Source organism: Zalophus californianus, chromosome 7 (genome assembly GCF_009762305.2).
Source record: "Zalophus californianus isolate mZalCal1 chromosome 7, mZalCal1.pri.v2, whole genome shotgun sequence".
Taxonomy (NCBI): Eukaryota; Metazoa; Chordata; class Mammalia; order Carnivora; family Otariidae; genus Zalophus; species Zalophus californianus.
In genome coordinates, this window is record NC_045601.1 from 8411463 (window position 1) to 8438394 (window position 26932).

The following is a 26932-nucleotide window of genomic DNA, read 5'->3' on the forward strand; positions in this document are numbered from 1 at the left end:
AGCCAGGAGCCCGATGTGGCATTCAATCCCAGGACCCTAGGATCATGACCTGAGCGGAAGGCAGACGCTCAACCATCTGAGCCACCCAGGCGCCCCAAAGCATACTTGTTTTTAAAGATTTTATTTTTTTAAGTAATTTCTATACCCAATGTGGGGCTGTAACACACAACCTATGATCAAGAGTTCCATGCTCCACCAACTGAGCCAGCCAAACGCCCTAAAGCATACCTTTTTTAAAAATTATGTGCACAATCAAAATTGATGCATAAACATAAGCTTCACCATTGTGGTATGTTGAAGGATAATGAGTAGAAATTCAGCAATTCAATGAAAATAAATGACAACAGTTAAACACACAAACAAATAAAAAAACGAATGCAAGCGGTTACAATAAAAATCTTTATTTAGGTTTGGTCAGTACAGGTAAGATCTACTGGAGTCACAGAGCAATATGCATTAACAGGATACAACAGTTCATAAAAACTGAGTAACTATGCACACAAATTTCTTAAACATTCAGTCACCTAAAGAGAAAATGCACAGATGTATGGTGGAAAAAACTGTATCTAACACTGAAACTACTATAGGACTCCATCAGCAAGTCCAACTTTTAGTGATAAAACTACTGTACTGGGCAAACTTGGCAGTCAGAAACCCACATCTACTCTAACAAGTCTGAATGGTGCGTAAATATAGTAACAGCATGAGTAAGAATGCCCTTCCACAGCACAGGTTCTAGGAGACACATATTTATACAGACAGCATTGTGTTATACTTTAAGGAAAGATTTCCATTTACAACTTCACATGAACTCATATAAAAATAACTTGACCCTACACAAAATGTCCTTTTAGCAACATTCAAGGTAATTAACTGTTACAATTTCCGAAGTGGCAGAGGTATTGAAGCAAAGAAGGGGAGGGAAAAAAAAGGGGGGAGGAGGAGAAAAAAAAAACCACACCCACAAAAAAAGGCAAATTGTGACAAAAGTATGCATTAATTTCCTGGACAGTATCCTCTCCCAAATTAAATGACACTGTATAAAAATTTGCTGGAAAAAATATTACAAAACTGAACCCTGTACATTTACACTTGAGTCCAAGCCATTCTGAACGTGGCGGGAACCCGCAGTTCGGTTACCTTTCCCACTCACTGTTTTCTCCTCTTGAGGGTCATGATTGGAGTCTGTGTCATTTGAGTGGTGTGTGAGAGAGTTTTCACTGCCCGTGGGAGAGTCTACACTTTCATACCCCGCACTGAGTTGATTTACGTAACTACTACCTCCTCTGCCAGTTCTCTCCTCTGAGCTGTTGGAGGCCTTATTACCATTCCCAGGAGAAGAAGGAAAGTCATCTTCGGCTGTGTCCCCCTCCCTGTGAAATCCAGACCCAGACGTCCTCGGCCGGGAGGAACTGCCATTACTTGGTCCGTTGGCCAGCCGACTGCAGTCTTTACCTGTGGCCTCTGCCTGTGCTACAGGCTCAGAAGATGTAGTCCTGCTGGTACTTGGGGCTGGAGCTTGAGACTGCTGCTGTTGGTACTGAGCCAACTGTTGGCGAGTCTCTTTCAGTTGTTGCTGAAGAACTAGAATGGTGCTCTGCATACCCTCTACTTCTTCATCAAGTTGAATGATGAAGTCATTCAGTTCTGTGCAAAGGAGAGTCAAACCTACTTTAATATCTCTTAAACATATTTTATTTTTTTAAAGATTTAGAACATATTTTAAAATATTAGTGTCTGTCACAAAGCCAGTCAATACATGTTTAAGTGAACGAATACAATTCTAAAAATCACGAAATATTTTAATTAAAATTTTTGCTTGCAATTTAAGAATAGCCATTTAAGAATGAGTTTGGGTTTTTCGGGGGTGGGGAGTGGGGGAGACATGCTTAAAATACCTTAAAGCAACCAAATTAAAACTGATTCAAACCATCTAGCCACATACAACTGATTATAATCCCCCAAATCCATTCCACATGTTTACCTGGGGCCCACATGGCTGGTTCCCTTTCTCCTTACCCCCCCAGCCAGTGTTTGTCTCAGCTCCACAGCAGGTTTAGCCCTAGGGAGCAGTGGGTCCTCTACTCTAACACTCCAAAGAGGCCTATGCTATAACGAAAACAAGAATTAGAGAAAATAACTGCTAAAAACTGATAAAATACACATGTCCATTAAGTCCTAAAAAGGCTTGGGAGAGGGGAAAGTCCTTGACTACTATACAAAATCTCCTAGTCACTATGTTTACAAATATTAAGAGCTAATAACTATCACTTTGAAAAGGTACGTTAAAAGGTATCATATTGACTACTGATCTTTGCAATTATCAAATATATTGACTTTCAATTTATTTATTTTTAGAATTGTATTAATTTGATAGAGAGCAAGCAGAGGGCACAAGAGAGAAGCAGGCTCCCCGCTGAGCAGGGAGCCTGATACAGGGCTTGATCCCAGGACCCTGGGATCATGACCTGAGCCAAAGGCAGGCACCCCTTAACTTTCAATTTTATTTCCAGAGTTCAGATATTTTAGTTACTATTCATCTTCCTCAAAAAGAGAAAAAACAGAGGGGATACAGCTACACTTGCCCCCCCAAAAAAGGCGGGGGAAGAAGGGGGACGGCAGTGGCTGACAATTAAGTCCAGTTTATCTTTAGCAAATTTAAATATTACATCTTATTCACTAAACAGGACCTTAACAGGTACAATTAATTCTGTATTTTTAGACCACTGGAAATAGCCAAATACTTCTAAGACTTACAGTTAGAATATTGGTTAAGTGAAGATAACCCCCTTTTAAATATTGAATTTATATATGTAATGCCTTAGTAATAAACAGCCTTTCACCAAATTCCACCCCCCCAAAAACCAAAAACTTATGAAATTTGCACAATAAACAAGAGTGTGTGTGTGGGGGGGAGGACCACTAAAATTAAATGGCTTTGCTGACTCAACTAGAAATGTTTCATTTGTAATTTTTCAGGACCACTGGCACAGATTAGTACATACAGAATCTAATCTATTAATATTCATGCCTGGCAAATTTTTTAAAGCCAGTGCAAAGTTAACCAAACTTTTCAAAAAAACCCTTACCATCCTGACTGCTTTTAAGCTCCTCACTATATTTCTTCTGTAAAGCCAACTCTGCTTCAAGTTGTGCAATACGTCCCTGGGACAGCTGCCTTCCAAGCTCTTGATTCTCCTGGATAAGCATTCGACACTTCGCCATTAACTTTTTGCCTGTTTGGCTGCAAAGGAAAGAGCCATCCATCATAAAATGAAGACAAGTGTCTACAACCTTGTTTGCTTGCAATTATTACAGCAATAGATGTTAACACGTACAGAATGTAACTGTCACGGCAGCTGCCTCCCTATAATTACCATCTTCTTTTCTGGAACACGTCCATCTTCTGCATTTCAGTATTTTGCCAATACAGCAGCAAAAATAAACCCTAAACAAAAAGTACCCAAATGGCCACATTTTCTATTACACTAGTAATGGATTCTGATAACTATTTTCATCCCAAATTATCATTTGAAATGGAAACAAGCCAGTTAACTAATGCAAACCTCAGATATACCAATATTAATAAAACACTAAGGTACTTAGTTTCATGGAACAGAAAAGTTCTTGAAAAGGTAAATGCAATAACGTAGAGTATATTTATTGTTGCTAAAAAGTAGCATTTGATGAGGGTGCCTCTTCATAGGCAGCTGTCATAAGAATGTTTATTGCAGTAAATGAGGCATAGTCAATAATTGTTTTTAGAGACTTTTAATATTTTTAAAGTATCTCTACACCCAACGTGGGGCTTGAACTCATGACCCTGAGATCAAGAGTCACATGCTCTACTGACTGAGGCGCCCCTAAAAAGCCTTTTTAAAAAGAGCCTTAAGAATATTTCCATCCACTAATCCCTCATTTAACTTTTTTATATACTTTTGAGCTGTCTTAAACTGTAACACAAGTTTTTAAAAATTTAATATTGATATGTGGTTAAGATTTTATCCATGTTATAAAAGATTACCTTTAGAACAGGAAAATAAGATTGGGGTTGTTTATCACAAATAATGTAAATATGTTAAGTATCTGCCAAATTAGGAGCACCAAACTTTCCACAAATTAGTTACCAAGTATTAGTGCAACCTTCTATAGAACCTACACACACATACACAGCAACTGCAAAAATGCAATCAAAAGCCTTGGTAACAGTCCTCAATGAAACTTTGCCTTTTCTTTAGACTCAACGATAACAAGAGAAATGATCACTTTTAAAGGGATCTGATTTAAGTACATAATTGTGATGTTACCTGATACTTGACTAGGACAGCCTGATATTTAAAAAAAAAAATTAAGTGGGCTCTACACCCAATGTGGTGCTTGAACTCACAACCCCGAAATCAAGAGTCACATGCTCCACCAGGGACAGTCTGATACTCTTCTGATGGTGTTAAGTTCAGAAAGACCTAACCTAACTGGTTAGAGAATTTTTTTGCTGACACTTTCTTTCCTTCACCTACCGGGGCTTTCACCCGTCTGATATATCACTTCAGAATGCATCTGAACCTGATTACCAAAGGCCTGCAGACTTAAAATGAGAGCATTTTGTAAATGATTCTCATTCTTTTGACTCCATGTTGTAAGGTGTTTTTTTTTTTACCCATAGTACATATCCTACCCTAATGTAATTCAAGCAAAAGTTGGTAATTTAAATTTATCTGTGGTACAGTAAAACCTGGGTTACTGCTGCTCAAAGCAGCCTCAGGTGAAAGCACTTGCTAAGGGTTTTATTCTCTATATAGCAACTTTAGCTGGTGTTCTTGTTCATTGCAACTGTAGCTCCAGACAACTCCCCTCCCCGCCATTTCCCATTAGCACCCTCAGACTTTGGCCTCCAATGAACAGTTTAGAAGTCTCACGAGGGAGTTCAGAGAGAGGTACCACTGTCAGGTAGTGGCACTCCTCCCACCTTACTGTCCATGCTCCCATAATTTTGTTTTCTTACACAAAGTCTATATAGCATCAACGTTCTCCAACTAACCTGAAAATCCTTCTATGAATTTGAGAGCAGAAAAAAATACTGTAAAACCAGTAATTTGTGACCTAACTTAATCTCATATAAAGTCTATCATAAAGTGAATGCAAAAAAATGTTTCATTCATAGTTGTAGTACCTTTTTATAAAGGCCTGCTCTAAGATAATCCTATCACTTCTACAAGTCTTAACAAAACTGTTCTTTACATATTTTGTCATTTTACCATGTCATATAAGATTTATGTTGTGTTCATCACATCCCCCAAAATGAGAAGAGTTCAATTACAAGTAACTGTCTTTGGAATAATTTTCTTTAATTACAAACCCCCCCAACCCATTCCTAAAATCAAATAATTCCAAAGAAAATATGAAAGGAAACAGTTTGAGAGAAAGATTTATGAAAAAGAACAGACACTATACATTGCTTTATAATCACAAGGAAGGGGGCCAAGATATCTGAGAGGTGTACACAAAATTACCTAAATGATTAAATGCAAAACAGAACTGTCAAAACAACTGAAATAGATCGCTCTTAAAATATATGCAGTGTTACATGTATGGAATATTTTAACTAAAGCAGAGAAGATAACTCAATCTTTCTCTTTCAAAATTAAAACAGAGTAAGAAAGTGTGTGTATGTGGGGGGGGACCCACAACCCATTCTATTTTAATTATTCCAAACACAGTACTGACTGAGCACTGTTTCACGTTAATGATGTATTTATAGTACCGTTTATAGCCTATTCTTTACAGAACAAAAATCCATTTACAGGTGATTAAATTATGATTTATTAATACAAAGAAAATATTATGTAACCATTAAAAATTAATCTAAATGTACTTAAAAGATAAAAAACTGTGAAAGGGATAAAATGTGTGTTGGGAGGGGGGACGCCAAGCTTCAATCATCTATGTTATGTACGTTCACATTTGTTTAAAATCGGTATCTATAAAATGACTGTATATGCATAATCTTGATGATACCCAAGAAACTTAGCAGTGGTTACTGCTCTTGGAGAACAGATTGGGGAAGGAAAGGTCACATCCAGGAGTGACTCTCACTTTTTGTCTCCATCTTTCTTCATGCTGTTCCAATTTTACACATGAGCCTGTATTAACTTATTAAAAAACGTTTTTAACAGTAAGAAGAAAAAAATCCACAGACCTCACAGTGACTCTTACCTAAGCGGGAAGAAAGATGCTAGCTAATAAATCTGAGTACATGTTCATAATACATTTTATGAATTATTTCTTGACTTACTAAAAATACGTAGGCCATTTCTACTGTGATCTTAAATGGCATAAAATATATGCAAATGCCTTAATGTGGCACAATAAGCTAATTTCAAACAGATTTGGTTACTTACCCTCCAACCCCACAAATAGTGAGAATTTTAGAAGCGGATTTCTTGCTGTAAAGTCACACAAACCACTTCTTCAACCCACCCTCTGCCCCACAATCAGTTCCCTAAAGCACAAACATACAAGATACTTACAATTGATTTGAATGGTTAAGAGAGAACTTAAGTCACCCTTGTTAAAACTGCACTTAAACGTTGGGACAATCTGGAACATATATCTTCCACTCATCTTAGACTCCATTATCACCAAGTGAAAATTCGCACTGGTGACTTATAGAATGATCTGACGAAAAAAATTCACCTCCAGGATTGGATGGAAGCATGAAGAAAATAATGCCTCATTTATCTAAATGATCAAATGAATTTGCTAGAAATGATCACTATACCTTTTTTTCAATTCACAAAATGTCTCACTTAGGCCAGCCCACAGTTCCAATACATTATTTCCCCAATCTTCTGGTAGGCACCCTGTGAAGCTGTCCCACATTAATTTCTACTGCAATATCCTGGGACAAGGTGTCAAAAAGTAACAAGTGTCAAGTCTCCTTGTCTTTTATGATACCAGCTGGAAAAACGTAGGTCTTTAAAAATGAGACACAGCCTTTTCCTTCACTTTGAAGAGCACAGCAACAATTTTTCCAAAATCAATCTGCTCTCCACAGCCCCCCAAATCAAAATGTTAAAAGTACAACAAAATCATCATAGTATTCCTTGAACTTAAAAAAAAAAAAAAAACAACTATTTCAAGGCACATTTAATTTAATATCAAGAGTGCAATACAAAAGGCCCAAATACAATGAAGGAAACACATTCCCCCATTAACACCAACGACAATGCTCTTTCAACATGTGCCTGTTGAATGGAATGGGGATTTAATTTCACTACTAAAAAAAATAATGCAGTGAGTCTCATCACAGCCAATATCCTTATACAATCTAGTAGTGAAATGAATGTTTATAATGCTTCAAACAGTTTCAACCTGAAGTTTGATACCACACCTTTGTTTGTACAGTCCTCAATAAGATTATCTACAGCATTAGCAACCATTCAAAGAACAAACCATTGATTAAAACCACATTGATTTAAGGCTCAATCAAGTAATATAGAGCCCCAAACTAAATGGTTAAATATATGAACTACTTGTACTGACATCTATTATTTGATTCTCTCGTGACTATTATTAAATTGGTTCTTAGCAAATAAACTCTTTAAAAGGCAAAATTCACCTCATTTGAGTTTTGACCCAGAAGTTCAACAACAATCACGAAGTCCACAGTCTTATTGGCAAAACTGATATACAGTGTCTCTAAGTCACTATGCTCAAGGTTAAGAGCGATGCATATTCCATTTTTACATTTTACTGGAATTTTACATGTTCAATTCATGATTTTAAATCTCTAGGTTTTCATTCCTCCAAACTGTCTGAAGACACAGTGTGCCACAGACTTAAAACTTCTGTTTCTCCCTCTATTTTCTTCAAACAGAAACATTTCTCAAGTGTCTACATGTTCTAGAAGGGGAATTTTTCGGAGGTGGCCACTTCTTCGGAATAGTCCGACGCCATCAGGCCTCTGAAGCAAGGGGAGGGGGAAGAGAAAAAAGCTGAAACACAAGGTTCATCTGGTAAGTTTTACATTAACCATTACAAGCTGGATAGTATAAGAATGTGGCTTTTTTTGGCTCAAAAAGTCTGAGTCTTGGTGTGGAAACGAGTACTTGGCTGTCCCACCACAGCTTTCTCGTAGTGGGACTGTCAGGGAAGTCTTGACTGGGGAGTATGATTTGTTTACCTATCAGGCGTAAACTTCCAGGCACTCAGTTCATTTTGGGCTTGTTCCAGTTTGTCTTTAGTCTGTTCCAGTTCACCTTTCATTTTTAGGAAAAACAAGTTGATCGCTGGGTCTACCATTGTTGATCTCAGTTGGGCAACGCTAGGCTGCTGGACTTGCTTGAGGTACTGGATTTGAGTCTGTACAAAGCAAAAAAAACAATTACTACCAAATCAAAGAAAAATACATACACAGGAAGGTGGGACAAAACCCCTTTCGTTCACAGAATTTACCAACTTAAGTCCTTCCCCCTTTGATCTTAAGATCCTCTAAGAAAAGTACAAATTATAAACAACTATTTAAGATTATCCATGTAGGAATTAAGGCTATGATTGCATTTCCATATCTGGAAAGGCTACATCTTACTTTGAAACTAAAACGATACCAAAAAAAAAATTCACTGTTGTATTTCCTAAAAATGTTGACACCCACTAGAAAAAAGCCATGTGTAAAATATTATATAAGAGTACAGTGAGGGGTGCCTGGGTGGCGCAGTCAGTTAAGCATCTGACTCTCTTAGTTTCGGCTCAGGGTCATGATCTCACGGTGATGAGATCAAGCCCCACTGAAGTTTCTCTCTCCCTCTCCCTCTGCCCTGACCAACTGTGCACTCGTGCTCTATCAAATAAATATTAAAAAAAAAAAAAAAAAGAAAAAAGTACAGCGATTTACTCTTTCCAATTTGTATCTATGGAAATTATTCTATGTATATCTCCTAAAAAATACACCTAGTAAAAAATAACTTATAATACATATTTGTATTTCCAAATTTAAAAATATATAATGCTTATATTTACATGAGTTGACATCACAGCATTATAAACAGCAGCGTAATCAATATATTCAATTTTTCCTTCTGAGTAGATTTGAATCATAGAATTGTATAGGTAGGATGTGCCTGACCAAATCCAAACTGCTTATTTTTGAAATTAAATAAGCTAGTTGTCCAAGGATACAGTTAGTTCAGTGCCAGAATTGAGACTTGAGACTAGAAAATGGTTCTCAAGCCTCCTCACTCCCAACCTAGGGCTTTTTCCACCACACCAGAACCCCTCTACTTACATATGAAACCTTCAATTTCGACTTCAGTTGTACTACTTACTAGCACACTAAAAATACATTTCTAAAATATGAAATACAGTTTATTAGCATTAAATGCATCACTTTCTTCACACCCAAAGTAGATTTGGTTCAACATCCTGCTGCACACTAAGGCTTAAATAGGATTAAAGTTAACAATTTATAAACTGTTAATTTCCACGATAAATTTAGTAAAAAATACAAATATCTGGATTGGGAATATATTTACTATTTCACTGAACAAACAGAAATAATTTTTATTTAGCTTAATGAGATTTTTTTTTTAAAGTAACTCATTTTAAACAAAAAAGTACAACTGTTTATTCAATATAAGACCAGTTGCTAAAATAATTGAACAGGAATAAAGCATATCATATAGCATATACAACACGGCCTGGGATCCCTAAAGAAAACATGCCTCTCCAACACTGACATAGTTACTTTTTAGGTTTACAAAGTGACCTGCCCTCATCTGCACATATAATCTTGCCCTTTCCTTGTGTTTTTGCTCCTGCGGCCCTTTCTGCAAAACCTTACTCTGTATCTAACTGAAAACAGTTGTTCAGCTGACCTGTGCAGGGGAGAGCTGTAAAAAATATGACTGGAAATGGGTAGGTTCTTGTTCAAACAGCCTTAAAAACCTGGGATGAGAAGACAAAAGGGTGATGGAGCATCACCAAAGGCTTTTATCAGGCATCATACAATCAAAACTACCAGAGTATATATAAAATAGCTGGAGAATCACAGAAGTGAGTCAAGAGCATATATTGTCTAGGTAAGTGTTAAGAAGTATAAGAACTACGTGTTGTATAAAAGGAAAACTCCCCTTGACAAGGATGGAACAGGCCCTCAGTCCTTACAACACATATATAGTTAAGGAATCGCCATCCACTGCATGGCATCTAACCATTGTTTAAAAAAAAAAAAAGTACATAAACTAGAATCGCAACAGTAGGACCCAAGAAGAAAGAATTCAGGACACACTGGTGCTACCAGATAATACTACTGACATGATCCATTCACCCGCTGGTAGCACTTTGAAGGTAAGATTCATCCTTTGCATGTGATAAGCATGTAGCAGAGTGCCATGCAAACAGAGACCTAAAACTAGGTAGAATCTAGAATTATTAATACCAGAAAAAGCAGAAAAGAACTAAAAAGTTTTAAAACTCGGTATTCTAGAGACATAGTACCCACTCCATTAGATATGAAAATCTAACAGGGAAAAAAAATTTTTTTTGAAGGGATGGAGTTACAAATAAAGAAAAAATTATATTCTAACTATTGGGCAAGACTTCCTGGAACTATGTGTCCAGATTAAAAAAATAACCAAAGGTTGGGATGGTCAAGAGTTTAAATTACAGAAACTGAAGTTGTGTGATTACTGAGAAAAGAAATTTTAAGAAATAAAAGGACTCTGACTGAGCCCTAAAGAACACTATACTGGTAAGAAAAGAATTAGGAATAGGAGTGTGCCCCAAATATTATCAGAGTCTCCAATGATCAGAATATTGCCTTCTGCATTAGATCTAACAAACAGTATTATCAGATCAATGGAGGTTACACAAAGAATTCAAGCAAATTTCAGATTTTTGGGGCGCCTGGCTGGCTCAGTCAGAAGAGCATCCAATTCGGCTGCCTAGGTGGCCCAGTCGGTTACGCATCAGCCTTCGGCTCAGGCCATGATCCCAGGCTCCTGGGATCGAGTCCCACATCGGGCTCCCTGCTCAGCAGAGTCAGTTCTCCCTCTGCCTCTCCCCCCTGCTTATGATCTCTCTCTCAAATAAATTATTTAAAAAAAAAAAAACAAAGCATGCAATTCAATTTTGGGGATGTGAGTTTGAGCCCTACATTGAGTGTAGAGATTACTTTAAATAATTTTTTTAAAAATTTCAGATTTTCAAATTTAGAACAAGGATAAAACTACCTCTACTTTACATAACATATATACAAATACTAATAAAAAGGAATAGGTAAGACTACTGAAGACAGCATATAACTTAACCTAAATTCAACCAGAGCCAATTGATCAAATATGTCACTAGATTTCAGATCTATGTAGAAATGGCAAATATTACAAATGAAAGCGGTAACATTAAAAGCAGATATGGAAGAGGTTACTCATACTAACAAAAAGTTTTATACACAGAGAAGTAAAAAGAGCAGAGGAGAAAGAGTTTGCTTAGCAAGGAGCAAATGCTTCTTATGCCCTCAGGTATCAAGAAAAATATCTGAATCAATATACTGATTCTTGTATCATGGAAATTTCAGAGAATAACTTAAAACTTTTAACTTCTTGGCCAAAAAAAATTTTATAATCCAACAATGGGGTGATCTACCAAAATTTTAGCATTTTATAGCTCAAAGCCTATCTACCTTAACAAAATGTTCGTTTGTAATTACTATTAAGTTTGTAAATTAGCTAACTACCAATACATGTAATAATGCAGACTAAAAACCAATTCCTCAAAAAGACCTAAAACATTTGAAATACTTACAGTACACTCTTGCATCTCTTGCTCCTTGGTTGCTAGTCGCATTACAAGGATGTTTTCCCTGCGAGCAGACTCTTGCTGTTGCTGCTTTAGTTTTTCTTCAGACTCCCTTAACCCAGTTACATCATTAGCTGATGAATAAAAGAAAAAAATTCCAGAACATTATGAAATATAATTTCAAGATCAAAATGACCTACCCAAAATAAAGTTCTGATTGCCTTTGTCAAGAATAAAAGCAGGGGCAAAAAATTTCATCAAGTCTTTAATTTCTATCCTACTTTTTTTTATTTTTATTTATTTTTTTTTATTTTTTTTTAAATTTTTTTCTATCCTACTTTTATAACAATTTGTTATAAAATTTGTTCTTGATCATGAGTGCTCTTTTAGGAGATAGCGGTGTTAGAGTGGCCTACAGCCACCTAATACTACATAGAATTATGTTGTTACTGTACAATCTACCTCCAACAGAACACGGGGAACGTCATTATCTTCATCTATAGCATGTCCACAATGTCCTGACTATATTGTTTTCAACCTATCCAATGAAAACATGCCAGTAACTGCATAAACAATTATCACTTAAAGCTCTCACAATATTGGGGCACCTACGTGGCTCAGTCAGTTGAGCATGTGCCTCTTGGTTTCAGCTCAGGTCATGATCTCTGGGTCGTGAGACTGAGCCCCACATGGGGTTGGGGCTCTGGGCGGAGTCTGCTTGAGACTGTCTCCTTCTCCCTCTGCCCCCCCCAACCGCGCATATGCACGCGCAAGCTCTCTGAAATAAATAAAATCTTAAAAAAAAAAAAAAAGCTTTTAGGGCACCTGGGTGGATCAGCTGGTTAACTGTCTGCCATCAGCTCAGGTCACGATCCCAGCGTCCTGGGATCAGGCCCTATTTCGGGCTCCCTGCTCCGCGGGGAGCCTGCTTCTCCCTCTCCCTCTGCTGCTCCCCCTGCCTGTGCTCGCTCGCTCCCTCCCTGTCTCTCTCTCCGTCAAATAAAGGAAATTGTAAAAAAAAAAAAAAAAAAGCTTTCACAATACTAATGTCTATGGATTATAATATAGTCATACAGTAATTGAAATTTCAGGGTATTAAGCTTTCTGAACTTGGAAAACAATACTGCTTTGTACACTCACAAATAGTATGTTACTCCTAACCCAGTGAAAAGTGACAAAAACTAAAATGGTTTGAAATTAATAAACTTTGTTGGTATTATTTTTCAGGTTTTGAAAAACCTGTAAATATGTACCTATACCCTATTATTACACATTAAGCTCTCAGAATTTATGTGTTGCTTCTATGTACCTCCTTTCTAAAACCAGTAACTCATACTTCACTTTCAATTCTTCTGTGGAAGGAATTATGGACACATCAAGGAAAGTTTCAAGTGGTTGTGTATTTCCCCATCTCTACTCTCAGACACCTGTATGTAATTCTACTAAAACAATCATGCTATTATACAACTATTATATATCGGGTTTTCCCCAAATGACTGGGTAGGAATTCCTCAAGAAGAGGGATCATGGCTCATTCATCTATTTTGTAGCAGCAATATAGTGAGTGCTTGGGAGAGTTCTTTAACAAAATGCTTGAATGAAAATTACAATTGCTTAGGGGCACCTGGCTGGCTTAGTTGGAAGAGCATGCGACTCTTGATCTCAGGATCATGAGTTTGAGCCCCACACTGGTGTAGAGATTACTTAAATAAAAACTTAAAAAAAACAAAATTACAATTGCTTAGTAAAACCAATTATCCTGTGTCTGTAACAAAAATCTAAAAGGAGACAGTCGCATAACTTTTAGGAAGCTAAAACTCAAACTTACAATTAAGATCTGTGTACTTGCCCTCCAAAGCTTGGACATATGCTTCATATTGTTTCCATCTAGTACAAAAATAAATTCATGTATTAGTTGTCACACTGATACTCCTTTTATTAAAAATACTAGAAAATTACACACATAAACTTATAAATTTAAGTAATGCCAGGAATTTCACTATATGATTTTTAACCAATAATAAAATTAGCCACTTCATTATTCCTTCTCAACTTACAGAAACTAGGTAAAAGAAAATACAGAAAAAAAGTGTTCTCTGCTAAGAATATACCAAGTATGCTCCTTTGGGTCAGTTCATATGTCTTACAGGACTTTGTATCACTGAGGCTCAGCACAACGCCTGGATTACAAAAGCTAAGTACAAAACTTATTACTACTTTCAGATATGCTGTCTGCTTCAAACAAATGGAACCTAAGAAACGTGCCTAATTATAAAGAACTTAAAGGTTCTTTATCTTGGCTCTTTTGTGAAAATACCATAAAGCCAAAGCAGTGGTTCAAAGTAGTATTTATTTTTGTCTGTAAAAAAGGGAGAATATACTATTTTCCAGGACTATTCTTTAAACCACACCTACTTGGCAGAAACAATCTGCATAAATGACATATACTATCAGAGTATGAAGGAACCTTTCTTCCTTGTTATATTCCTCTACCCTCAAAATACAAGCTATGTGAGTTTGGTAATTACTGTTGAAAACAAGGTCCCTAGTCTTATGTTTAAGCAACTAACAAAAAGTAACATGCACTAAAATTCTGCTATCCTGCTTACTGAAGAGCTATGCTTTTAAGCTGCTCTTCAGTTACAGCTAATCAAAATTTACAGTTGATCCTTGACCAATGTAGGGTGGGGGTTTAGATGTGACAAGCCCTGCATAGTCAAAAATCCGTGTATAACTTTTGACTCCCCAAAAAGCTTAACTAATAGCCTACTGTTGACCAGAAGGAAACCTTACTGACAAATATAAACACTTAAATTACACACATTTTGTATATGTATTATACACTACATTCTTACAGTAAAGCTAGAAAAAGGAACCATTAAAAAAAAAAAAGAAAATACACTTGAAGTACTATACTGTACAAGATCTGAACGTAAGTGGACCCCCACAGTTCAAATCTGTTTGAAGGGTCAACGTACCTTTGATTTTAGAAAATCTTTCTATAAAACCTTAGTAACCTTGACAGGTTTGCTATGAGATATGTTAATATTACAATATAATGAAAAAAAATTTCCATAATACCAAGCTTTACATAAAGACTACTGTTCAAAGGCATGCTTATTTTTCTTTTAAGATTTTTATTTATCTGAGAGACCATGAGCAGGGGGGGAGGGTAGGGGAGAAGCAGTCTCCCCACTGAGTAGGGAGCCCTAGGTGGGACTTGATCCCAATGACGTGAGCTGAAGGCAGATGCTTAACCCACTGAGCCACCCAGCCATCCCTCAACCAAGAGCATCCTTTCAAAATGACAGATAACACAGAATAGTTAGATAAATAGCACTTGATTTAAAATCACCAAGAGAATTAACGAGGGGGGAAAAAACTCACTTAAAAGTCATACATGAGGGGGCGCCTGGGTGGCTCAGTTGGTTAAGCAACTGCCTTCAGCTCAGGTCATGATCCTGGAATCCCAGGATCAAGTCCCGCATCAGGATCCCTGCTCAGCAGGGTGTCCTGCTTCTCCCTCTGACCCTCCCCCTTCTTGTGCTCTCTCTCTCTCAAATAAAAAATCTTAAAAAAAAAAAAAAAAAAGTCACACATGAGAAGTCCCTAAAAGAAGTTAAAGAATATAAACTGCAGGGCTTAAAAACCTTAAAGGTAACTTAATATAAAAAATTGCTACTATGAAATTTTATTAAGATTATATTACTGATTTCTCTCCCTACAAATAAATGAAGAAAAAGACTACACATACTAACCAGAGATACAAAGAGAGTATCAACACGTGAGCGGCAGTATATCAAAGCAAGGGTCTACACCTCAGCAGGAGAGGACAAGTGTTTTAGAATACTAAGAATTTAAATTTCATGTATGGGAAAATAGTATGCAATGAAAAAACAGTCCTTTGCATGAAGACGATAAAGAGCTTGTCCACAATATGAGTAGCGAAGGAAGGTGGGAAATTACCAGACTCTATTTAACAATGGAACATGTCATCTGCACCTGCCTATTTTATAAAACACCTTTTCTGGGGCACCTGGGTGGCTCAGTCAGTTACACATCTGCCTTTGGCTCAGGTCATGATCCCAGGGTGCTGGGACTGAGCCTGGAGTCTGGCTCCCTGCTCAGCAGGGAGCCTGCTTCTCCTTCTGCCCATCCCCCAGCTTGTGCTTTCTCTCTCTAATAAAATCTTAAAAAAAAAAAAGAAAAAAACTTTCTTTGTATCTAAAAATTATCATCTAAAAAACTTATCACCCAAAGTAATAAAATGTAAAAAGAACAAATTTAAGTTACACAACACAAAAGATGTGTTGATCCCATTTTATATTAAAAAAAGAAATACCCTTAATGCTGTTCTTCACCACCAGCTTTTAAAAGACATTTATAAGATAACCACAGAAATTCAGAGCTTGGAGTAACCTTTTAAAGTAATTTAATTCAACTCCTTAACTTGCAGAGGAGAAAATGGATATAGTTATACGAACTGACCAATGTCACAGTTATGAGAAAGAGTAACTTTGCTCTCAGTAAATAATGTATTTCTTCCATAACTAAACATGTCATCTTTTAGGACTACAACTTTTTCACACATTAATCAGAGAAGGAAAAAATAATGACATCAAAACAAGTCTACGTATTTGTTAAATTGAAAGCTTTCTAAGAGCAGGGTCTTTCAAATGCTTTAAGGTAAAATTCTGAATATCTTCCCTCTGCAAGAAAAACTGAGGTTATCTAGCAATCTAGAAGTTACCCAAGCTAGTACTTTAGTTCTTTCAAGTGTTATGCTTTCCTCAGTGTTTACCTATTGAAGAAACAGACCATAGAAAGTGCGTTCAAAAAGTACATTAAATGATTTGAGGATGTATTAATGTTAAAAACCAAACAAACTTGAAAATAATTATAGGATAGAATCACAATATATTCTATAGAAAGCATTTTATATTTTTGATAAAAGAACATTTTACCTTAGAATTAACTCATCTCGTGCCATAACTTTGAAGTCTGTTTCACTCAGCCGAACCTATATATAAAGAAAATTAAAATATGAAATGACTGCTCTTCCTAAAACTTTTAAAATATTAAATACCACTGGCTCTTATATTCTTCATATTTTTTATAAAGACAGGATCTTATTTTAGTCCAATTGCTCATTTCTGTTATTAGAAATACCCTTATTATTGAAGATACACAAAGTCCCTCCCAAAGGACCTCTGTGCTGAAATAATATGAAACCTCTCCAGAGCCCCAGGTTAAATGGCCCAGTACATATTATTGTTTTTTTAAAAATTTTATATTATTGTTTTTAAAAGGTACACTATCTTTAATATAGGCATCATTCTTAGGGAAATGCAAATTAAAACTCCAATGAGCTATCACTACACACTTTTTAGAATAGCTTTTAAAAAAATAGTGGTAACACCAAATGCTGGGGTAAGATGTAGAGAAACCAAACTTTCACACATTGCCGGTGAGAATGTAAAATGGTACAGCTGCTCTGGAGAATATTTTGGCAACTCCTTTTAAACTAAAAATGGATGTGACATACAACCAACCCAGCAGTTGCATTCATAAGCATACATCTCAAACAAATAAATTTATTTTCACACAGAAATTTGTACATGAATGTTTACAGCTTTATCTGTAAGTAGCCCCCAAACTGGAAACTACCCAAATGTCTTTCCACAGGTGAATGGTTAAACTATGATACATCCATACCCCTGGAATACTAGATTCACCATTAAAAAGAAAGCCTATGGATCAACTCAGATAAACCTCCAGGAAAGTATACTGGGTGGAAAAAAATAACTCAAAAAGTTACATATACTGCCTGATTTCATTTGTACCTTTGTGAAATAGCATAGTTACTGAAATGCAGAACTGATTAGTGGTTGCCAAGGGTTTGGGATGGACGGGGCTATAGAGGATTGGCAAAATGGAAGCCTGTGGTAATGCTTCAGTTAACTATTTTGGTTGTGATGGTGGTTACACTAAGTTACCCGTGATGAAGCTACACTGAGCTACCAAAACACACACAATATGCCCGTGTTAAACTGGATTGTATCAATGTCAAGTTCCTGGTTTTGGTATTGTTATGTAAGAAGTCTGATAGTTATGCAAGATTAACACTGGAGGAGGCTGGATGAGGAGTGCCACAAAACCCCCTGTACATTTTTTTGCAGCTTTCGGTGTATCAATAATTATTTCAAAATAAAAAGTTTTTAAAAATGGGCACAATATTCTAGCTGAAACTGCTTTGTAAACTGAGAAATATTAAGTATTTCTCTATACCAAGTGAAGATTGTAAAGGTGAAGCACCTCTGCTGCTTTAGTATAAAATTAATGCTTTATTAGTTTCCTTTATAAGAAACTTGTTTCAAATTTTAATACTAACCAGTAGCATAGTACTATTATAGAAGAGAGCTAATCATTGGACCAAAATATACTAAAAGTCTAACAGAAAGTGGGGCGCCTGGGTGGCTCAGTCGTTAAGCGTCTGCCTTCGGCTCAGGTCATGGTCCCAGGGTCCTGGGATCGAGCGCCACATCGGGCTCCCTGCTCCGCGGGAAGCCTGCTTCTCCCTCTCCCACTCCCCCTGCTTGTGTTCCCTCTCTCGCTGTGTCTGTCAAATAAATAAAATCTTTAAAAAAAAAAAAAAATCTAACAGAAAGCACACAGTTAATTCTGATTATTAAAACACAGTAAAATTCTTTCATGAATAATTCGACTTCAAAACTTAAGACAAATCCATACTACTTACCATCTAAACTGTTCATTTAAATATTCACTTGTTAATAAGCTCATACCCTGCTTTCCCATTTGAATTATAAATTACCTTCAGAAACTATGTTATTTTGCGACTTTAAGAGTGTGTGTTTGTGTGTGTGTGTGTGTGTGTTTAATAGTGACTAAACTGAAGCTAGGAAAATAGAACAGGGAGAAAATGAGACTAGAAAACAACTTCAGAGAAGAAAGCAGAATCTACAAACTAGCTATAACCTTCTGTTGAAAAATAAAGAAGTGGTTTTACCTTACAACCAAAGGGATTTAAAAAGTACGAAAGAAAAGAAAAGAAGTAACTTATAAACAACTCGTGAAGACATCTTTTTTCACATTTATAGTTATGTAGGTAGAAATATTCACAAAGCAAAAATTAAGAGTAGACCACAGAGATAAATTATAACACAAGTTTTCCAAAAACTGAAAATATTCTAAAAATACATTGCATACAAGATAAAATATCTAGCACATTATACACCCACAATGCTAGTAGTGTTATAACGCAAGAGAGTGAAAAATAAGCAAATAAAAAGTCCTTTCAAATCTATTGATTGCCCCCCCCACCAAGGACTTAAAAACTGTGGGCAAAAAAACAAAACACACCTTTTTGGGAAGAGGTTCCTCGTTGGTCATCTTGAATCCTAGGAAAAAGGGGCAGAGAAGAAGTTCAACTGATATTCTTCCAGTTAAGGTAGTAACAAGAAATAGCGGCTCTGCCAAACCAATTTATTAGGGAACTCAGATTTGACCAAATCATTATTTATTTAATAACAGTTTTAGATTTACAGGAAAGTTACAAAAATATTACAAGGTTCCTGTATATTCCAAACCCACCTTTCTCCTTTGTTAACACCTTACATTACCGCTGTTCTTAAGTTATTAAAAAAAATTCCTTTGCAAAAAAAGTTGATCATTCCTTTTGATATTCCTACAAAGGACTGACAGAAATGTAAATTTTCAATGCATTCTTACAACCACCCTATAAGAAAGACAAATCTCACAGAAGTGACATCACTGTGCTAAAGTCAGACACTGACCTCAGGCAGTATCCCAGGCATCTTGCTGAAAGGATATGAAGTATAGTTCCAGTTGCTAAGCCTTTCCTTTTACAACATCATGTTGTTGTAGTAAGGTAGACAGACTCTATCATTGTGATAATTCACTACTGTACAATGCTTACATATATGATATATATTTACACCTTAATAAAATATTCCTACACTATTTAATTTCATGCCACAGAATTTGTATCTCAAATTAGTTTCATAAATTTATACAAAATTGACTTAACAATAGCAAAACATAGGTTATGCAACAGAACTCTCATTAACTTTATTATGCTCACTGAAAACACTTCTACTTCCTAATATTCAAATAAGGACACAAGCTAATTTAAATTTATTCCTAGGTTTTATTTCCAACAGCTTTGTCATGAATCTTCCCCTTATATTTTACACTTCCTTTATACTCATTTTACTAAAAAAAAAGATATATTCATTTTACTTACAACAAATTCTGAGAGATGTACAGCATGGTAACTATAATTAATAATACTGTATTGCATGTTTGAAAGTTGCTAAGAGAATAAATCCTGAAGGTCTTCAAAAGGAAAAAAGTAAGAACTTTTTTCTATGTGGTGACAGATGGTAACTAGGCTTAAAGTGGTGAACATTTCACAGAATACACAAATATCCATTATGTTGTACACCTGAGACTAACTGACCTTACATGTCAATTATACAATTTTTTAAAAATTAGCCAAAGAATTTATAGTGTAAAACTGAATTTTTAAAAGCTACTGGACTTCATATTATTTGAATTCCTCAAAAGGAGATAATCTTCCGATACCATTTTTTATGTTACATACCAACCCAACTCTGTAAATCAGATATTCCATTCATAAACTGCCATTAAAACCTCATTTTCAGACTAGATATACTGTGTTGAAGAAATCAGTACATTTTAGAAAAAAATCATAAATTGATCATATAATTCTGGCTTAATTCTTCCCTCTTTAATAATCTTATCATTGGATGCAGCAAGCAAAAACCTGAGTATGTAATTTTTTTTCTGAGCTAATCAAGCTGACCAAGTCTCTGGCCAATATCTATAAAGACATAACCATATTTCTACGACTTAAGGTCTGTAGGTTTTTCTAATTTTTTCCTTTAAATTGGTCCCTGTTTACTTTAGACCTCTTCTTGTTGCCCAGTTTATACTCTGTTAGAAGTAATGGACAGCGCCTTAGTGACTATCCTAACATGATACCAGTGATTCCAATCATTTGGGAAACAAACCTTCACCATGTTTATCCCCACAGAGATCTACTTCTATTTTAGTATGTTTAAAGTACATTCACTCTACTTGACTGCAACCTCAAGCCTGGCATTTCCTTGGAACTTCCCATTTGTCTAAGCTAAATATAATAGGTAAACATCGATTCTAGCCATGTGAACTTTTAGCCAATTTAACTAGTATATGTGTACCCATATATGTCACTAACCTGATTAAATCCTTCTAAAGGCTCCCATCTCACTCAAAATAGTGCATGCCAAACCTCTGCTATCCCCTCACATCAATCTTTATTTTTCTTCATAGTTCTTATCATGATCTGATATTTTACATACTGTTTCTCCCAATTATAAAATAAGCTCCATGAGAGCTGTTTCATTCACTGCTAATGCCACAGTACACAACAGGCACTCAAACATATGCTGAATGGAAATATGAACAAATGAATTTGCTTCAGTTACTACTGAAATCATTAATAGTGAGCTAAATAACCCAATATAATTTTCCCCAAAAAATAACCATGATGACCTACTGTAAAATTTTGAGAATGTGAAACCTAATGTAACAGATACTGTGGTAAAAGGCTGTGACAGTTTGAAAATTTACCACTGTGGAGAGTCTAACTGTTAACTAGTTAACGGGCACTATAGCTACTCAAAATTTTAGTTATAAAACTTAAGCATTATGGATGTTACTCAATATAAATTCCAGTTATAAACTAGTAAATGCTTCTACAACATGACACTTTCCCCAGATTTATTAATTCATTCTTTCCTTAATACATATCTAAATTATTCCATTAAAGTAAAATTAATTGCAAGCTTTATTAGCAACAAATAAGCTACTGTTTTTAACAGGCATTGAAAGGACTAAGAAACACAGGAAAGAACTAGTAAGCCTGCTTTTCTATAAGAAGGTGGAAACTATGAAAACAAAAAAAGCCACAGAACTTGAGCGTCGGTTTCCCATCCCAAAATGGATTATCACCACCAAGGCTCAAAATTATTCAGCTACTTCTAAAGATAAACTACATTAATCTTTAATATGGTGACTAGCACAAAATAAGCAATTATTAGTTTCCTTCTCCCCATGAAAAAAAAACAAAGACTCTCAATCACTACTTCTTGAAGAAACTGAAGGGAGAATTCAAAGGCTGAGATAACAATGAAGACCTGCTGCTCCTGTCATTTTTTTTTTTTTTTAAGATTTATTTATTTGAGAGAGAAAGAGACAGAGTGGGAGAGGGAGAGAGAGCAGCAGGCTCCCTGTGAGCAGGGAGCCCGATGTGGGGCTTGATCCCAGAACCCTGGGATCATGACCTACACCTGCTCCTGTCTTTGTTTCTAAGCCCCACTGCAGAATTCTTGGTGATCTCCAATCTTTAAAACTCTAAACAGCAAGGTTTTAAATTTTTTAAACACTGGTTTATATTCTCTTCTAAAAAGTTTGATGGTGGACAAATTTTAATTACACATCGCTCAAAGAATGTGTATATTTTCTTTATAAAAATAAATATAAATTTGTGGCATACGCCAAAGATAAAAGCAGTTTTTGTATAAAGGTTTGCATTTCATGTTGACTCTGAGTCACATGTCATTCCACATGTTATAGAATATGTCACTTAGGAATTCAAAGGTTAAGCATTTTGAAAGAAATTCCTCCCTGATTTTTAGCTACTGAAAAATCAATCTTTCCTTCAGAGTCCATAATATGCCATAAGAGTTAAACAAGCAGCTTGGCAAAAGGGAAGTTAGAACAGGTTTAAATTTAAAAGTATCAACATTCAACTATTTAGTCAAAATAAAATTTGGTTTTCAAATTTGACTTTCACATTGCATGAATATACTAAGAAAATTATTCCCCAAGGCAACCTTTAAATTACAACTGAAAGCACAACAGTCATCTAAAATCAATTCTAGATTCATGAAGACAGTGTACATCCCAGGTTCTTAGATCTGTTTTTTTATCAGAAAAATGGAGTAATTGAAATATCTGGAGTTGAATCCTGAGTCTTGGGGGGAAAAATGAGTATATACTCATTGCTATGAGTCACACACTTAACAATCACAACTTTTCAAAGTCAAAGTTAGCCTCCATTTTCCAGATGATGAAAATGATTATGAGTCACTAAATGATTAACTCTGGTCAAAACAGCTATTAATTAATAAATTGGGGGTTAGGACCCCAAATGCAGCACCTCTCTAAAGTTGGGAACTGAGGAAGACGGATTATTCTTCCACTCTTCCATCCTCAATAATGAATAAGCTTAACTAACTAAAGAACACAGAAAAGCAAAAGAGAAAAAACTTAAAATTGGCTAATATGGCTACCTTTTTGGAGGTTTAAGATTGCTTAAAACATGGTCTTAAAATTATGTGAAAGTTTTAGTTATTCACATGCATTAATTCAGGATAATCTCTTAAATTCAGATCTCAGAATCACTACGTACTCTTGATGTCTTTTAACACTGACAAAAACTTTACGATGGAGAGTTCAGTTTCAGTTGGCTAGGTGCCTAGCATCCCAGATCACAACACTTCCCTGGCTCTTAGCATTATGATCCTAAGTTATGCAACTCAGTTCTCTCTTAGAGAGGTGAACACCAGCCAACACAATTTGAAAAAGCACGTACCTCACTGAAACTAATCCTAACTAAACTCAAAAAACTAATAATCCGACAGCAAACAACCTTGGCTCTATAGTAAAAAGGGTATTACAGTTAGGAATCAGACGACCACCTTTTCCTGATTCTTATCAGTCAATGGATCTTGAGCAAGTCACTTAACTCTGGGCTGCAGTCTCCAAATCAGCAAAAAAAAAAAAAAAAAGATACCAATTTTGCCTGCCTTACAAAGTGCTGCAAATCTCAACGCTGAAGTGCCATAAAAATGTTACACAAAGGATTTTTCAAATAAAATATCAACATCAAAAGATAATTTTTTTTTTTTTTTAAAGATTTTATTTATTTATTTGAGAGAGAGAATGAGATAGAGAGCATGAGAGGGGAGAGGGTCAGAGGGAGAAGCAGACTCCCTGCTGAGCAGGGAGCCCGATGCGGGACTCGATCCCGGGACTCCAGGATCATGACCTGAGCCGAAGGCAGTCGCTTAACCATCTGAGCCACCCAGGCGCCCCATCAAAAGATAATTTTAATGTGCATTTTTAAAAATTAAACTAAATTCCACCAACTACATGTTCAAGAGTGGAGAATATTTATTTATAGCACCCAGTTCTAGCTTGATGAACCAGCTTAATATCCACTGGGATATACGGTTATGGGAATACTTAAAAGTTTTTCTGAGAAGCTGAGTATCAGAAAACATTTAGAGGCAAAAAAGTAGGAAATAATTTTAAAAATACAAACAAGCATAAAACCAAACACTATCTAGATCTTGTTTTGCTAAAAGACCCATCAACTTAAAAATTTTAAGAGTCAACTTTTTTCAAGAGCAAGATAACATACTATTATATGGGGCGCCTGGGTGGCTCAGTTGGTTAAGCGTCTGCCTTCAGCTCAGGTCATGATCCCAGAATCCTGGGACCGAGTCCCACATTGGGCTCCCAGCTCAGCAGGGAGCCTGCTTCTCCCTCTGACCCTCTCCCCTCTCGTGCTGTTTCTCTCTCTCTCAAATAAATAAATAAAATCTTTAAAAACAAAAAAACCCATACAATTATATGAAAATGCTAAGACCAGCAAGTACAGGATATTTTCAAGGAGATTCTATACTACATACATACAAGAACACAAAGGGCTTTGCAACCTGTAACGCCCTGTACAAACATAATCACAGCTCTTGTCTCCACACTGTAGAGATTTTCTGTATCATATAGACCAACTCATTCCTAACACACAAAAATATTTTGAGCAGGCATGACTCAAAATTGAATCAGTAAAACTAGATATTATTAAGTTCTGATGAGCGAAGTAAAACATCAGCAGTGCCTGGGACACACTTTTATTATTACTTGCCTCCTTTGGGATTTAGAAATTTATGCTTCACTTCCACCACTGGGAAGTGAAAATACTACCACTTGGCTATAGCTATGTGTTTAAGACATGGTAAGATCTAAAATAAAAGAACTCCCCAAATACACCCACCCAAACCCTTAAAATTTAACTTCATCCTTAGCACATGCCACCTGGTGGACTGCAATTTCTTTCCCCGACTTGCCTCATCAGGTGCTACTGAACGACAGTAGTAAATAAAATTAGGTATCTTGAAAAGATTTTCCAACGTGAGTTTTTTTCTTAATGGGGGTTTGAAAGTCAACAGATGCACCTATCACAGAAAACTTAATGGTCAGAACTTAAAAAATTAAAAAACGAGAACTCGTGACAGACCCGTGACTTCCACTTATCTTCCTCAGTAATGGAATTAGCTAAATTCTAAGAAATGCAAAACTAGATGGACAACTCAAAACTGTAAATACTCTCTTGGAAATACTCTTCTACCCAGGGCAAAAGAACCGTCTTTCTACTTTAGAAACACAGTTACTGAGGAATGTAACACAGTCCTTTAAGATCAAATTGACTTCATCCAAACAAGAACTTGGACTTTTCCACTGTGTCCTCCACTAACTAAATACGGTTTTCAAAAATCAAATAACCTTAGAGAGACCCAAGACGAGACTTAAAAATTGCACGAAAACCTCCCCCTACAGAATTAATACAGAATTCTTTCTTTACTCGGAACGTATGCCATCATTTAAAAAATGGAAGTCTACAGGAGGATGCAGCTGCAGTAATAACCTGCGCGACGTGAAATTTGGTCAACGAACACGGCTTTCCTTCCCTTGCTGAACTCGTTAGTGCCGCCAGTCCTCGGAATCCAGAGGAGAGGTGGGAGAGGGCGACATAGAGGCGGGGACACGACGTGCACCGAGGGGGCGGCCTCCCGGTATCGCCGGCCCGCGGGAGCGCCCACCTCGCCCCCGGGACGGAGGATGGAGGCAAAATGGCCTCGGGACGGCGGAAGTGTCCCCGCAGGCGGGAAAGAGGCGCAGCTAACGGGAGGCCGGCGGGCCCGGGAGCCCGACTCACCCTCTGAGCTCTGCCCGCCCCTTCCCGGGCCGGCCGCGCCTCAGCCCTAGGGACCCGGAGGTCCTCGCGGCCGCTCCCGCCGGCGGCCCGCACCTACCTCTCCAGACGGAGGCCGCGCCGGCGCCGCCCAGTCACATAGGCCAAGGCCGCGCTGCCCGCTCGCTGCCCAGACCGCCAGACCTCACTACCCCCGGCCCCCGCGCTCCTCCTACCGCCGCAGCCCCGTCGCTCCCCTTTATTTGCGGGTCTCGCTGCCACAAAATGGCGCTGAGGGAGGACGCGAGGCCCCGACGCCCCACCCCCTTCCCGCTCCGCCCGCCGCCCCGCCCCGCCCCGCCCACCGCCCCGCCCGCCGCGCAGCCCGGCCCTAACGCGCCGCAGCCGTCGCCCGCCCTCGTCGCCGCCCCGCCATGTTTGCGCCCGACCCACTCACCTAGTCGTCTCACGGATGCGGACGCAGCCACCGGCCCGTCCCTGGGCCCCGCTGCAGGGAGTAGAGGCGAAGGGACGGCGCTCGCCCGGAGCCTCCAGGCGCTAAGGGAGGAGTTGCGCTTGGGTAGCAGGCCCCGCAGATTTGGAGCCCTGCAAACTCGGCGGGGGCGGGGGGAGAATTGGGCCGCGAGGAGGGGGTGGGCGACGAGGTCGGAGGTCAGCCGCGGGGCATCACGGGAAGGGCGGCGGGGGTCGCGATTGGCGGCACGGGGCGAACGCGCTCGCCGGGCCACCTGCGGCTGCGGCGAGCCTCTGGCGGAGGAATCTGGGCCAGACGGCCCGTGATTGGCCGGTTTGTGGTGCAGGGTGCATCGGTGATGCTTCCGCGCGCTGGCGGGCCAGGTGCAACCTCAGGATCTAGGCCGTGGGTGGAGAGTAGGGTCAGTTCAGGCTTCGCTTAGCCTTGTTGCTTGAAAGCTTAGAAACCAGTGTTCTGTCTTCTGAAACGCAACATCCCGGCTTCTTGGTTCATCCCCACCTTGACATCCCGAGGCTAAACGGAGGAGCTATTGTCTAGCAGATGGGGGTTGTGCCTAT

The 26932-nt window shown here is 37.7% G+C and overlaps 1 protein-coding gene and 1 pseudogene across 3 annotated transcripts; one reads left to right on the plus strand and one right to left on the minus strand.

Annotated features, from left to right (window-relative positions):
• Positions 1–385: 385 nt before the first annotated feature.
• Positions 386–26467, minus strand: LOC113926566 (WT1 associated protein). 3 transcript variants are annotated; one of them, XM_027601626.2, is made up of 8 exons: positions 26337–26467; positions 19174–19211; positions 16758–16813; positions 13622–13680; positions 11800–11927; positions 8183–8361; positions 3090–3244; positions 386–1647 (listed from the first exon to the last, which is right to left on the minus strand). In XM_027601626.2, the coding sequence occupies exons 2-8, from the start codon at positions 19201–19203 to the stop codon at positions 1064–1066; spliced, it is 1191 nt and encodes a 396-aa protein (XP_027457427.1). In that variant the 5' UTR covers positions 19204–19211; positions 26337–26467; the 3' UTR covers positions 386–1063. The 3 variants fall into 3 exon arrangements, with proteins under 3 accessions (XP_027457427.1, XP_027457426.1, XP_027457428.1); XM_027601625.2 differs by lacking the exon at positions 26337–26467 and adding an exon at positions 26001–26191; XM_027601627.2 differs by lacking the exons at positions 386–1647; positions 3090–3244; positions 26337–26467 and adding exons at positions 7130–7963; positions 26001–26191.
• Positions 10104–10216, plus strand: LOC113928184 (annotated as a pseudogene).
• Positions 26468–26932: the final 465 nt, after the last annotated feature.